A 16,024-nucleotide genomic window follows, 5' to 3' on the forward strand; every position below is an offset into this window, starting at 1 on the left:
GTATTCCTGGGAAATTATATGGGAGGGTATTGATTGAGGGGGTGAAGGCATATATAGAGCATCAGATTAGGGAAGAGCAGTGTGGTTTCAGAAGTGGTAGAAGATGTGTGGATCAGGTGTTTGCTTTGAAGAATGTGAGAAATTCTTAGAAAAGCAAATGGATTTGTATGTGGCATTTATGGATATGGAGAAGGCATATGATAGAGTTGATAGAGATGGTGTGTGGAAGGTATTAAGAGTATATGATGTGGGAGGCAAGTTGTTAGAAGCAGTGAAAAGTTTTTATCGAGGATGTAAGGCATGTGTGCATGTAGGAAGAGAGGAAAGTGATTGGTTCTCAGTGAATGTAGGTTTGCGTCAGGGGTGCATGATGTCTCCATGGTTGTTTAATTTGTTTATGGATGGGGTTGTTAGGGAGGTGAATGCTAGAGTTTTGGAAAGAGGGGCAGGTATGCAGTCTGTTGTGGATGAGAGAGCTTGGGAAGTGAGTCAGTTGTTGTTTGCTGATGATAGAGCGCTGGTGGCTGATTCATGTGAGAAGCTGCAGAAGCGGGTGACTGAGTTTGATAAAGTGTGTGAAAGAAGAATGCTGAAAGTAAATGTGAATAAGAGCAAGGTTATTAGGTTCAGTAGGGTTGAGGGACAAGTCAATTGGGAGGTAAGTTTGAATAGAGAAAAACTGGAGGAAGTGAAGTGTTTTAGATATCAGGGAGTGGATTTGGCAGCGGATGGAACCATGGAAGCGGAGGTGAATCATAGGGTGGGGTAGGGGGCGAAAGTTCTGGGAGCATTGAAGAATGTGTGGAAGTCGAGAACGTTATCTTGGAAAGCAAAAATGGGTATGTTTGAAGGAATAGTGGTTCCAACAATGCTATATGGTTGCAAGGCATGGGCTTTAGATAGAATTGTGCAGACGAGGGTGGATGTGCTGGAAATGAGATGTTTGAGGACAATATGTGGTGTGAGGTGGTTTGATCGAGTAAGTAATGAAAGGGTAAGAGAGATGTGTGGTAATAAAAAGAGTGTGGTTGAGAGAGCAGAAGAGGGTGTTTTGAAATAGTTTGGTCACATAGAGAGAATGAATGAGGAAAGATTGACAAAGAGGATACATGTGTCGGAGGTGGAGGTAACGAGAAGTGTGAGACCAAATTGGAGGTGGAAGGATGGAGTGAAAAAGATTTTGAGTGATCAGGGCCTGAACATGCAGGAGGGTGAAAGGCACGCAAGGAATAGAGTGAATTGGAACGATGTGGTATACCTGGGTCGATCGATGTGCTGTCAGTGGATTGAACCAGGGCATGTGAAGCATCTGGGGTAAACCATGGAAAGTTTTGTGGGGCCTGGATGTGGAAAGGGAGCTGTGTTTTTGGTGCATTACACATGACAGCTAGAGACTGAGTGTGAACGAATGGGGCCGTTGTTGTCTTTTCCTAATGCTACCTTGCATGTGGGGGGAGGGGTTTGTCATTTCCTGTGTGGCGGGTTGGCAACAGGAATGAATAAAGGCAGCAAGTATGAATTATGTACATGTGTATATATGTCTGTGTCTGTATATATATGTATACGTTGAAATGTATAGGTATGTATATGTGCGTGTGTGGACGTGTATGCATATACATGTCTATGTGGGTGTGTTGGACCTTTCTTTCGTCTGTTTCCTTGTGCTACCTCGCTAACGTGGGAGACAGCGACAAAGTATAATAAATGAATGAATAAATAAATATATGTGTGTGGAAAGAGGGGCAAGTATGAAGTCTGTTGGGGATGAGAGAGCTTGGGAAGTGAGTCAGTTGTTGTTCGCTGATGATACAGCGCTGGTGGCTGATTCATGTGAGAAACTGCAGAAGCTGGTGACTGAGTTTGGTAAAGTGTGTGGAAGAAGAAAGTTAAGAGTAAATGTGAATAAGAGCAAGGTTATTAGGTACAGTAGGGTTGAGGGTCAAGTCAATTGGGAGGTGAGTTTGAATGGAGAAAAACTGGAGGAAGTGAAGTGTTTTAGATATCTGGGAGTGGATCTGTCAGCGGATGGAACCATGGAAGCGGAAGTGGATCATAGGGTGGGGGAGGGGGCGAAAATTTTGGGAGCCTTGAAAAATGTGTGGAAGTCGAGAACATTATCTCGGAAAGCAAAAATGGGTATGTTTGAAGGAATAGTGGTTCCAACAATGTTGTATGGTTGCGAGGCGTGGGCTATGGATAGAGTTGTGCGCAGGAGGATGGATGTGCTGGAAATGAGATGTTTGAGGACAATGTGTGGTGTGAGGTGGTTTGATCGAGTAAGTAACGTAAGGGTAAGAGAGATGTGTGGAAATAAAAAGAGCGTGGTTGAGAGAGCAGAAGAGGGTGTTTTGAAATGGTTTGGGCACATGGAGAGAATGAGTGAGGAAAGATTGACCAAGAGGATATATGTGTCGGAGGTGGAGGGAACGAGGAGAAGAGGGAGACCAAATTGGAGGTGGAAAGATGGAGTGAAAAAGATTTTGTGTGATCGGGGCCTGAACATGCAGGAGGGTGAAAGGAGGGCAAGGAATAGAGTGAATTGGAGCGATGTGGTATACAGGGGTTGACGTGCTGTCAGTGGATTGAATCAAGGCATGTGAAGCGTCTGGGGTAAACCATGGAAAGCTGTGTAGGTATGTATATTTGCGTGTGTGGACGTGTGTATGTACATGTGTATGGGGGGGGGTTGGGCCATTTCTTTCGTCTGTTTCCTTGCGCTACCTCGCAAACGCGGGAGACAGCGACAAAAAAAAAAAAAAAAAAAAAAAAAATGTGTGTGTGTGTATACAAGTGGATGGGCCATTCTTCGCCTGTTTCCTAGTGCTATCTTACTGATGCGGGAAACAGCGATTAAGTACAATATGATAATAAATGATATGTATATGTGCATATATGGGCATTTATGTATATATTTGTGTGTGTGTATATGAATGGATGGGCCATTCTTCATCTGTTTCCTGGTGCTACCTTATTGACACAGGAAATGGCGATCTAGTGTAAATGAATATGATTATAGAATAGTTGAGGTAGGAATATATCATGGCTTTTGAAAATGGAGGGATGTTAACCATTTTTTCCCATGAAACAGCAAAATACTACTACTCATTATTACTGTTTCTTGGGAGATGCACAAAAAGTATCAAAACCCATCTTAATTGAATGAATATTGAAAAAAGAGGGCAAGAACTAGAATGACATCTTTTTCAGTTTTAATAGTTAAGAAATGAGTTTGTGAAGATGTAAGATAGCCAAGCTTGCTGGAAATTGCTAGATCACTACATGTAGTTGTATTATGTATGATATTCATTTGATTATTTAATTTTACTTAGTCTTAACATATACATTAAGCAGTAGTTCTTGAAATATGCTACACTGACATTGATTAGACACCATGAAAGTGTATATATGCTATATTTAGTGATTTAGATCTGAAAATGCCTTCAAAAATTTTTATTTGTATTACATCTCTTACTAATAGGAATTCTTTTAGTGGTGTGAAGGAATTCATCTTGTAATTTTCGATCTATCTATCTATCTATTTATATCTCTGATGCCAGTTCCAATTGGAACTCCCTCAGAGGGGTGGCCACTGCAACAGAGTTTTCATAACTAAAGAACTCCAGTGCCACTTCTTAGTCTTTAGGTCCTCACCCATAACAGGCCACTGACAGAGGGCAAGTCCAGTGCAGTGTTTGCAGAGCCTTCTCCCTAATGTTCCTAATGACTGCTTCTAATGCTCTTATCTACTACTTCTACCTTATGCTTCCACTTGATAATCCTGCCTAAATGTTCCTGTCTACCACTTCTATCTTCTGCACTTACATTTTGCTAAAAGGCAGAGCTAGTGCATTGTGCTCACCGCAGGAACATCTAGAGTTATGAAGAATGAGCTGCATGAGTAAAGCATTGTTAAGTGGTACATGTGACAAGGAGAGATTGTATGTTTGTCGACAGAATGCCAGTAGTCCACATGTTAATGAGGCAGAAAGAAAAGACAGCTGCCTGGGTCAGAGGAGTAGTAAATGATCACATACTGTATACCGGAGATAGATTAAGGAGATTGGGTAAAAAGAATAACCCTCCACATGTCTCCTATGGGTGTTCCCAGACTCTGCCTCCATGTGGTAGCAACATGAGTGAGAAGTTACAAAAGGAGTACAGTATAGTCAAGGGCCTTCCTGCCCTAGAAGAGACCTTCTTACCCTACTCCTATGTGGAACAGCCTCAAAGCTGCAGGACCCTATAGGTGGGGTCCTAGGGTTACAAAGCTATCTCCTACATGTCATAGAAAGCAACTAAAAGAAGTGGGTATGGAGAGCTGGAAAACCTACTTTTCTTCATTGTTACTTTCTAAGATGAACAGAGAAGGACCAGTGAAATTTTTTTCCTAAAAAAGACTCAGGCTAGGGTGTCTGAATAAAAACAGTGCAAAAAATACAACAATTTCCACTTAGAATGAGGTGTTCACGCATCCCATTTTATTTACATAGCAAATCCTATTACTCACTTACGGTGGAGATCTCTATGTATGCAAACATGGCACAGTCTCAGAAGTTAGATTGCAAGATTTGCCACCTCAGCCACCCTGTGGTATTGAGAGTGGAGGAGTGCTAACTTTTGCTCGCTGTCCTAGTATTTAATGACATTTTCAGTGCCAAGTGGGATTTTTTCTCTTCCAGTAACTAACCATGGGTCTTAAGAAGTTCCTAGAAAGAAAAGGCCCTGCATGGGAGGTCTTGCATGGGAGCAAGAAAATTTATCAACTAGCAAGATTTCAATATGTACTGGCAAAGACAATTTCATCATCCAGATACTTTTTTCTTCCATCTAGTGACATTCATCAGAAAGCTGCGACTGATCAACCAGAAAGGCAAATGATAACCCAGTGAAATGTGAGGTGTTGAAAAACCCATCCTTGTTGGTAATATTATGTCAAACAGATCCATCTTTTTGGAGAGGTATGAAGTCAGAAGGAAAAAACTGTCCAGTTAGTACATCTTGAAATGGTTGAGACATGTACACATTAACACCATATGCTTATCTTCTTATCATCTTTGTGTGAGTGTAAGCTTCCACATTTACATAACCTTATTTTTGATTTGTCACTTTAAGGAAATCCAGTTCATCATGGGGCTAATAGCTCCATTTACACCTTCATTTTTTCAAACAAAACAGAGGGATTCACAGTACCCTCATATGCAAGTGTATCTTAACAATATAGGAAGCATCCTCGTTCATTGTAGCTTTTGCAACTTTCCCCACATCAGTACCACAAAATGTCCTTTTTTCAGTCGGCGAGCTAGCAGTAGCATACTCTTAGCAGCTTTTCAGTCTAAACGCTGCCTCTGAGTAACGTATCTTTGTACTTTCCCTTAGCTTTCTCACTTAGGGATTTAATTTTTTCTGAAGCCATTCTCATAAGTAATATATATTGCCCTCCTCAGCTAGAACTTTAAGAGCACTTTTTTGTGTTTGTCCTAAAGTTCAACACTGTGAATAATTGTTTATACACCCGATGATTTACAAAGCACAATAAGAAAGGATAAAGTATGTGACAAAGATTCTTTCACTAATGGTATTTCATCACTAGGTAAATAGCATGTATCATCTTTATGTCGTGAGGTGGTAGATACATATGAAAAGCTCCCTTTTACTGGTACATCTATAGAATACTCTTGTGAAGGGAAATCCTCATCCTGAGGGTAAGCTTGATGTATAACAGTCAAAGGGTTTGTTGCTAGAGCCTGCAGTAATTTTGTATTGAGTTATATGTTTCTCCTGTAAGTATTAAAAAGAAGAAATTGCAAATATTCCCTTAACTTGCTTACGATGAGCCATCTGGGTCCCGACATGGTGTCCGTAGAATACCTCATCAAGGCCGTGGAATTAGCAGGGGTGTTGCAAGACGTAACATGACCTTTGGGTAAGTAATAGCAGTGAGCAGTATTAATACACACAAAATTTTGTCATTAGAATTAAGCTTTACTGCACTTAGATATTTTAAGGATAAATTTCTTTAAAGAAGAATTATAGTATGAATATTTACATGTGCAGAGGTTGGTGACTGAGTTTGGTAAAGTGTGTGAAAGGAGAAAGTTGAGAGGAAATGTGTATAAGAGGAAGGTTATTAGGTTCAGTAGGGTTGAGGGACAAATTAATTGGGAGCTAAGTTTGAATGGAGAAAAACTGGAGGAAGTAAAGTGTTTTAGATATCTGGGAATGGACGTAGTAGCAGATGGAACCATGGAAGCGGAAGTGAGTCACCGGGTGAGGAAGGGGGCTAAAGTTCTGGGAGCATTGAAGAATGTGTGGAAGGCGAGAACATAATCTCGGAGAGCAGAAATGGGTATGTTTAAAGGAATAGTGGTTCCAACAATGTTATATGGTTGTGAGGCATGGGCTATAGATAGGGTTTTACGGAGGAGGGTGGATGTGTTGGATATGAAATGTTTGAGGACAATATGTGGTGTAAGGTGGTTTGATCGCATAAACAATAAAAGGGTAAGAGAGATGTGTGGTAATAAAAGAGTGGGTTTGAGAGAGCAGAAGAGGGTGTCTTGAAATGGTCTGTATGCATGTAGAGAAAGAATGAGGAATGGTTGACAAAGAGGATATATGTGTCAGAGGTGGAGGGAAGAAGAAGTGGGAGACCAAATTGGAGGTGGAAGGATGGAGTGAAAAAGATTTTGGGCAATTGGGGCCTGAACGTACAGGAGGGTGAAAAGTGTGCAAGGAATAGTGTGGTTTGGAATGATGTGGTATACCGGGGTCGACATAGTGTCAGTGGACTGAACCAAAGCATGTGAATTGCCTTGGGTAAACCTTGGAAAGTTTTGGAGGACCTGGATGTGGAAAGGGAGCTGTGGTTTTGGTGCATTATACATGACAGTTAGAGACTGAGTGTGAACGAATGTGGCCTTTGTTGTCTTTTCCTAGCGCTACCTTGCACACGCCTGGGGAGGAGGGGGGTACTGTTTTTCATGTGAGTAGGGGTGGTGACGGGAGTGGATGAAGGCAGCAAGTATGAATATATACATGTGTTTATATGTCTGTGTATGTATATGTATGTGTGAGGGTGTTTATGTATGTACATGCATATGTGGGTGGGTTTATGTGTATGTATATGTTGACATGCAGGAGGGTGAAAGGAGGGCAAGGAATAGAGTGAATTGGAGCGATGTGGTATACCGGGGTTGACGTGCTGTCAGTGGATTGAATCAAGGCATGTGAAGCGTCTGGGGTAAACCATGGAAAGCTGTGTAGGTATGTATATTTGCGTGTGTGGACGTATGTATATACATGTGTATGGGGGGGGGGGTTGGGCCATTTCTTTCGTCTGTTTCCTTGCGCTACCTCGCAAACGCGGGAGACAGCGACAAAGTATAATAAATATATAAAATATAAAAAATATGTTGACATGTTGATACAGCGCTGGTGGCTGATTCATGTGAGAAACTGCAGAAGCTGGTGACTGAGTTTGGTAAAGTGTGTGAAAGAAGAAAGAGTAAATGTGAATAAGAGCAAGTTAATTAGGTACAGTAGGGTTGAGGGTCAAGTCAATTGGGAGGTAAGTTTGAATGGAGAAAAACTGGAGGAAGTAAAGTGTTTTAGATATCTGGGAGTGGATTTGGCAGCGGATGGAACCATGGAAGCGGAAGTGGATCATAGGGTGGGGGAGGGGGCAAAAATCCTGGGAGCCTTGAGGAATGTGTGGAAGTCGAGAACATTATCCCGGAAAGCAAAAATGGGTATGTTTGAAGGAATAGTGGTTCCAACAATGTTGTATGGTTGCGAGGCGTGGGCTATGGATAGAGTTGTGCGCAGGAGGATGGATGTGCTGGAAATGAGATGTTTGAGGACAATGTGTGGTGTGAGGTGGTTTGATCGAGTAAGTAACGTAAGGGTAAGAGAGATGTGTGGAAATAAAAAGAGCATGGTTGAGAGAGCAGGAAAGCAAAAATGGGTATGTTTGAAGGAATAGTGGTTCCAACAATGTTGTATGGTTGCGAGGCGTGGGCTATGGATAGAGTTGTGTGCAGGAGGATGGATGTGCTGGAAATGAGATGTTTGAGGACAATGTGTGGTGTGAGGTGGTTTGATCGAGTAAGTAACGTAAGGGTAAGAGAGATGTGTGGAAATAAAAAGAGCGTGGTTGAGAGAGCAGAAGAGGGTGTTTTGAAATGGTTTGGGCACATGGAGAGAATGAGTGAGGAAAGATTGACCAAGAGGATATATGTGTCGGAGGTGGAGGGAACGAGAAGTGGGAGACCAAATTGGAGGTGGAAAGATGGAGTGAAAAAGATTTTGTGTGATCGGGGCCTGAACATGCAGGAGGGTGAAAGGAGGGCAAGGAATAGAGTGAATTGGATCGATGTGGTATACCGGGGTTGACGTGCTGTCAGTGGATTGAATCAGGTCATGTGAAGCGTCTGGGGTAAACCATGGAAAGCTGTGTAGGTATGTATATTTGCATGTGTGGACGTATGTATATACATGTGTATGGGGGTGGGTTGGGCCATATCTTTCGTCTGTTTCCTTGCGCTACCTTGCAAACGCGGGAGACAGCGACAAAGCAAAAAAAAAAAAAAAAAAGAAATGTACATGTATATGCATGTATGTGTATATGTTTATGTATTGAGTGAATGGGTCTTTCTTTGTTTCTGGGCACTACCTCACTGATGTGGGAAAAGGTGATCAGGTATAATAAATAATGAATGGAAATTGATATATATGTGATCCCCATTTACTTTTGGCCTGTGATATTTTTATAGCATGTGTATTCCTTTAGGAAAAAATATTTTTTATGGTCCGTAACAAAATAAATGCCAACACTGTTGATTTTGTAGATTGTGTATTGCTTGTCAGATTAGTGTATTTGCCAAACCATTTGTCAGCTTTACCTATTTGCCAGAAGTTTGTTTTATTAGTGTAGAACTCGATGAACTATCATCATTAAGAATGATTATGGGAAAGATAGAATGAAAGAGTAGTGTCACACAAAGGTGAAGAATTAAGGCATTCTAAGAGCTCTTGTGAATAGCTGGAATAGCAGTATGTGTAGGACTCGGTTGATATATTAGGAGGTGGGCAGTTTGGAAAGGATAGTGAGTGGTGGAATGAAGTAAAGTTGCGAGTGAAAGAGAAAAGAGAGGTGTTTAGGCTACTTGCAAGGAAGGAGTTCAAATGATTAGATGTATAAGAAAAATTGGTAAGAGGGCATGAGGAAGGTGCAGGGGTTGAAAGAGAGGGCAAATGAGAGTTGGGGGTGAGAGAATATCATTAAACATTACAAAGCATAAAAGGATGTTGTGAAAGGTGGTAAATAATGTCCAAAAGACAGAAGAACAAATGGGAACTTTGGTGAAGGGTGTGAAAGGGGTTGTGATAACATTTGATTATTTTGAGGGATTGTTAAACATTTTTGATGATTCTGTGGCAAATATTGAGAGAGTCATGGAGAATGGTTTGGTGAAGAGAGAAGAGGAGGTGAAAGCCTTGCAAAAGATGAAATGCAGCAAAGTGGCAGGAGTGGATAAAATTGCAGTTGAATTTATTAAGAAAGGGGGTGACTGGTTCGTTGATTGGTTGGTAAAGATATTCATTTTATGTATGGATCATGATGAATTGCCTGATGATTGGAGGATTGTGTGTATAGTGTCATTGTATAAAGGCAAAGGGTATAAAGGTGAGTGTTCAAACTGTGGAGTCATAAGTTTTTTGAGTATGCATGGTAAATTGTTTGTGAGGGTATTGATTGAGAGGGTGAAGGCATTTACAGAGCATCAGATTGGGGAAGAGCAGTGTGGTTTCAGAAGTGGTAGAGGATGTGTGGATCAGGTGTTTACTTTGAAGAATATATGAGAGAAATACTTAGAAAAACAGAGGGATTTATATGTGGCATTTATGGATCTTGAGAAGGCACATTGTAGGGTAAATAGAGATGCTTTGTGGAGAGTCGTAAGAATATATGGTGTGGAAGGAAAGCTGCTAGAAGCAGTGAGAAGTTATCATGGGTGTAAGGTATGTGTACGAGTAGGAAGAGAGGAGAGTGAATGGTTCCCAGTGAAGGTCGGTCTCCAGCAGGGGTGTGTGATGTCACCATGATTGTTTAATTCGTTTATGGTTCGGGTGGTGAGGGAGAGAAATGCAAGAGTTTTGGAGAGAGGGGTGAGTATGCAGTCTGTTAGGAATGAGAGGGCCTGGGAAGTGAGTTGTTGTTCGCTGATGATACAATACTGTTGGCTGATTTGAGTGAGAAATTGCAGAAGTTGGTGACTGAGTTTGGAAGTTTGCAAAAGGAGAAAGTTAAGGGTAAATGTGAATAAAAGCGAGGTTATTAGGTTCAGCATGGTTGAGGAACAAGTTTGAATGGTGAAAAATTGAAGGAAGTGAACTGTTATAGATATCTGGGGGTGGACTTAGCAGCAAATGGAAATATAGAAGCAGAAGTGAGTCACAGTGTGGGGGAGGAGGCAAAGGATCTGGGAGCAATGAAGAAGGTGTGAAAAGAGAGAACGTGATATGGGAGGGCAAAATAGGTATGTTTGATGAAATAGTAGTTCCAACCATTATATAGTTGCAAGGCATGGGCTAAAGATAGAGTTTTGTGGAGGAGGGTTGATGTGTTGGAAATGGAATGTTTGAGAACAATATGTGGTGTGAGGTGGTTTGATTGCTCAAGTAATGAAAGTTTATTTGAAGTCTTTGGAAGTGAAAAGAGTGTGATTGTGAGAGGAGGGAACAAGGAGAAGAAGGAGACCAAATTGGAAGTGGAAGGATGGGGTAAAAAAAAGATTTTGAGTGATCGGGGCCTGAACATGGAGGAAGTTGAAAGGTGTGCATGGAATAGAGTGAATTGGAATGATGTGGTGTAATGGGGTCAATGTGCCATCATTGGACTGAATTCACCAGGGCATGTGAAACATCCGGGTTAAACCATGGAAAGGTTTTTGGGGCCCAGATGTGGATTGGGAGCTGTGGTTTCCATGCATTACGCATGACTAGAAAGTGAGTATGAATGGATGTGGCCTTTCTTAGTCTGATTCTCGACTCTACCAGTAATGCTTGTTTACCAGTGGCATATAGGGTACATCTTTTCTTGGTTTATCAGCTGACTGTTCTATGTCTTCTGTTTCATTGTTGTATCTTCTCTGACATTGTGATCACAATGCGAAAGTGCACTTGCAAACTTATTGTGTTTCAATTTCCTAGTGGTTTTATACATATACTTGATCATGCACACCACTGGGACCTCTTGCATCATGTTAATGTCATTTCTAGATTTATCACTGTTTTTTAAAGCCTCTTCATTTCATTTTACTGGTGTTAGGGCTTTGGCATCTTCTCCTGTGAAAACAGTTTTAAACTTGTTATTCATATCTTCTTATTCCCTTACATCATCTTTACATCACCATCCTTTCCCAATTCCTTTGATGGCCCTATAATTCAATTGCTCATCGCAGATGAATTGGTTTCACTGTGATGTCTAATGTCTCTTGAAAACCCCACATTATGAAAGGTTGAGACTGCCAATTAAATGGTGGGTCTTGTTCAGATGCCAGAGGTTTTTTTTGGAGCATTTCCCCCAGATAAAAGGATTATTACGGACACTTAGGGTGTATTATAGCTGGTGCATTACATATTCATTTAATAGAGTCAACTATTAAGTGAACTACTAAACTTTCTCAGTCAGAACATGAAGCCACTTTTCTTAAGTTTTGCCTTTGGTTCTCTTTCCTCTCTTTTATAGACATTTCATCAGTTTTCACTCCTTAGAGCTGGCTGCTTGTATGCCATTGCTGTTTAGTAGACTACTGTGTGCTTAATAAGCCTCTGTGTCATATTTATTGTGTGGCCTTAGTAACATAGGGGTGGACTGTTGTAAAGTCAGCATCTTTCATGAAATGTTGAGCTTTGTCATTCTTTAATTTTTCTTGTTCTTCACAACTACAACCAGACTCATTTAAAAGAGAAGTTTTCCACCATAAAAGTACAACTGATCTTAACTTCTTTTTTGTATCTTGTCCTCCATATAGAATTTGACCTTAATGAGGATATCTTCCCATGTCTGGAGCTTTTAACATAAAAAGTTTAGGCATTGAAAAAGGGAAGAGAGAGAGAAAATAGAAGGCTGAAAGGAAGTTTTTGCAAAGAATGTCTGTATAGTAAAGGAAAGATAGGAATGAGTAGGGGAGAGACTGCATGTTAGATTTTAGGAAATAACATATTAGCTAAAAGTAGATAGTTAATATAATCTTTGGCCCACTAATTTTCATGGATGTAAGTGTAGACAGACGTGAAGGAGCAACTCAGTTTGGTGGTCATGTATCAAAAGAACTTAGTTTTTAAGTGTATGCATATCCTCTTCCCAATGTTTATTAGTACAGGTAACCCATGTTAGCTAATTGACCAAAGAATATGAGTTTTTGGATCTTCATTGCTAATTATTATTGTTTTCTGATAATGGTACATGCACAAGAAATTTATTCTTGTGAGATACTCAGTTGCATATTATAAGGAAAGACTTAATTTTTCTTTGTTGATTTTGACAATAATGGAGACAAAAATTGTTTAAGTTGAAAAAAGAGTAAATTTTATGTAGAAATTATTTGACTCCCATATTTATATTAGGTGGTGTACTGGAAAAGGTTTTGATAGAGAACATAAACAAGAAGTCCTGCATAGTAAAAGAATAACTGAAAATACTGTTCAGTGTTTGATGATATATTAGGATTGTGTTGTAGATGTTGCAGGGGTTACTCTGTATGAGGGAGATGGTAATGAATAATCAGTATTTTTTTTTTCCTTTCTTTTTTTCAGAATCTAAGTATCAAAGAAATTAATTTCATCACCCAGTCACTATCTCAAGTCATAAGTTCAGTGTGCGTACCAAAAAGATTTTTGTCCTTAATATTAAGCTATGTATATTTTACCTTGATTTTTTTTTTCTCAGGTGATTTTGTTCATAGGTAATCTAGTTGTATGATGACTTTGCTTTTCTCTAATTTTCTGTAGGAGTGTCAGCAGTGGCCTGTTTTCTCCATCGTCTCGAGAGTCCATGGATCCCATCGCAGAGTTACTGTCTCAGCTATCGGGAGTGCGTCGAGCCACGGCAAGTGACAACAACTCTTCTGCTGCCTCTCAGCTGCAGCAGTTGCAGATTCAGTTAGAACGGCAGCAGGTAGCCGGCCAGCCAACCAGCCAGGTCTTTAGACCCTTTAGTGCTCTGAGCTTGAGGAGTTGATGGTTTTCATCCCTTGCAACATGTTTGAGCCTCCTGAATATCCTCTGGACCTTCCACATGCTGGTTTGGATGTTTTATTTTGAACCCAGTTCACATGGGGTTTTCACATCCCCTACATTAAGCTTAGAGGTTCAAATTCCATCTTTTAATCTCTGAATATCAGATTTCATATCTTTATTATCTTATTATACAAAGTATGTGCTCTGATGTGTGTCTTTTTGCATCATATGTCATGTTCAAAGGATCCTGTTTATTTTATTTCCTAATAGAGATAATTCTATTTTCTTAAAATCCTAAAGAATTTTTTCATGGAAGAGGGTAGGTAGTTTAAGTATGATTTTTACTCTTCTTTTTTCTTATTCTATGATGGGTGTATTCAGTTCATGCTTAAGCCAACAGTTTTTTTTTATTAAATGTATTAAGTTTTTCCCCAAAAAGAATAAAGTTAGCTTGTTTAGTTCATCATGGTGTCAGTGTTGCTGATAGTATCAACATCCTACTTGGATAAAGGTTAACTGTAATTGTTGGCTAGCTTGAATCAGTTTACTTCCATCACCATTTGCTTTATTGGTCTTTTGGGGTTCTTTTGCTTCAAGTTTTTCATTATCAGTGTGATGAAAAATTATAAAATCCTTTAAAAGTATTACACATTTTTAATGCACTCTAGCTTGCTATTCTTGGAATATATTTCCTTCACAGTATAGTATGGAAATTAAGTTGTATGCATGGATTTGCATGTTCTCTTAAATATGTCAGGTAGCTCATCATGTATTATTTCCTATTTGTGATTACTTATTTGAACTGTATAGGACAGGAGTTTTATATTTGTCTGGCCCCATCTCTTGAACATTTTCCGTTATCATACACGCTTAATTTTATGCATTCTGTCTGCTGTAACCATGCCCTCAGTAATTGTATTCTATTTTTCCACCACTCTTACACCGTAAAAGTACTTCTTTGCATCTTTATGAATGTTTCTTGCTTAATTTCACATTATGTTTCCTAGTTGCTCTATCCCTTTGTCTCTTGAAAAACTGATCTCTGTCTGTATTATTGACCTGTTTAAGAAACTTAGATAGTGAACAGGTCACCCCTTACTTTTCCCTTTCAAGTTAAGAATATTTAGAGCCTTTAGCCTATCCTTATAACTCAGGTGTCTAAATTATGGTGTAATTACATAGTTGAACTGTATATGGAAGGAGTTTTACACCCGAGCTCCATCCCTTGAACATTCTCCTTTATCATACATCTTAGATTTTTGTATACAGTCTATTTTAAGCATATCTTCAGTTGTTCTGTTTCATATATCTACCACTGTTATACTATGAAAGTACTTTACATCTTTTTCTGCAAGTTTCTTGCTTAAGTACGGGTTATGTCATCTGGTTGTTCAATCCTTTTATCTCTTGTTCAGTGTCCATATCATCAGTTTTAGAAACTTAAAGGTTGTGACTATGTCACTCCTAGCTCTTCACTCTTCCAAGCTGTTCAAATTTAAAGCCTCTTGCCTTTCTGTATTTCTGACCTCTTTTAGTTCCAGGACCCTCTTTGTTGCCCTCCTCTGGACCTTCTCTTTTAACTAATTATACTTTTTAATGTGTAGTGACGAAACTTGTGTCTATGTCACTCCTAGCTCTTCACTCTTCCAAGCTCTTCAAATTTAAAGCCTCTTGCCTTTCTTTGTTATTGACTTCTCTTAATTCTAGGACCCTCTTTGTTGCCCTCCTCTGGACCTTCTCTTTCAGCTCATTACACTCTTTCATGTGTAGTGACGAAACTTGAGAATATTTTAGTTAGCCCTTTGTAAGATATGAACAGCTTGCAAAATAATTCCCTGTCCTTGTACTTGAAAACCTACTGTAATGTATACTAAGTGACAGTTTGTCTCCTTAGTTCTCCAGTCTTAGGACTCTGGCAACCGGTTAGGGATGAAATCGATTTCCAAAATCCTTCTTGCACTAGAATCCAGAAGCTTGATTCCTGATAGTTACTTTTGATTGAGGCCTTCTTTCACTTTGTCCCATTTTCAGTATTGTACATTGGTTTGGGGAGAGAGCATTGTCCCTTCATATTCCCTGCATGTTGTAGAAGACTACTAAGAGGATTAGGAGTGGTGGGCTGGAAACTATCCATGTTCTTTTCAAAAAGATGGAGCAGAAGGAGCCAAGTGAGGAGTGCTCATCTTCCTCGAAGGCTCAGGCTAGAGTGTCTAATTGTGTGTGGATGTAACTAGAATGAGAGAGGAGGGACAGATATGTAGTATTTTTAAGAAAAGGAACATGAATGTTCTGGGTTTGAGTGAAACAAAGCTCAAGGGTAAAGGTGAAGAATGGCTTGGAATTATCTTTAGGGTAAAGTCAGAGGTTAATGTGAGGGCAAGAGCTTAGGAGTAGGATTGTTTGAGTATTGGAAAGTGAGCTCCAGACTGATGTAGACGAAAATGATATTGAGTAGCACGAGATGATAGATTATTAATGCTCAGGCACTGAACTGTGAGGAGGAAAATGAGAGGCAAATGTGTTGGGAACAGTCAAGTGAGTTTTTCAGCAGTGATGCTAGAGATTGGTTATTAGTGATGAGTGATTTAAATGCGAGAGTGAGTAATGTGGCAATTAATGGTATAATGGGGACATGGGTTATTCACTGAAAAAGGGATGGTGATTGGAGGGTCATAAAACATAAGTATACATTGATGAGTAGGAATCATGGTAAGAGGGCACTCTTGCATTACATACTAATTGATAGGCAAGCAAAAGGGAGACTTGGATGTGAATGAGTTGA

General features: G+C 39.8%; 1 protein-coding gene across 2 annotated transcripts in view; it reads left to right on the forward strand.

Annotated features, from left to right (window-relative positions):
* Positions 1-16,024, forward strand: part of Kcmf1 (Potassium channel modulatory factor 1) — a 205,560-nt gene that overhangs the window by 108,957 nt on the left and 80,579 nt on the right. The window contains exons 5-6 of one of the 2 annotated variants that reach the window (XM_071665279.1): positions 5,829-5,923; positions 13,015-13,204. In XM_071665279.1, the coding sequence (XP_071521380.1) occupies positions 5,829-5,923; positions 13,015-13,204 (285 nt within the window). Of the gene's footprint in view, positions 1-5,827; positions 5,924-13,014; positions 13,205-16,024 lie in introns of both variants that reach the window. The other variant, XM_071665278.1, reaches the window with a different exon arrangement.

Source organism: Panulirus ornatus, chromosome 1, assembly GCF_036320965.1.
Source record: "Panulirus ornatus isolate Po-2019 chromosome 1, ASM3632096v1, whole genome shotgun sequence".
Classification (NCBI taxonomy): domain Eukaryota; kingdom Metazoa; phylum Arthropoda; class Malacostraca; order Decapoda; family Palinuridae; genus Panulirus; species Panulirus ornatus.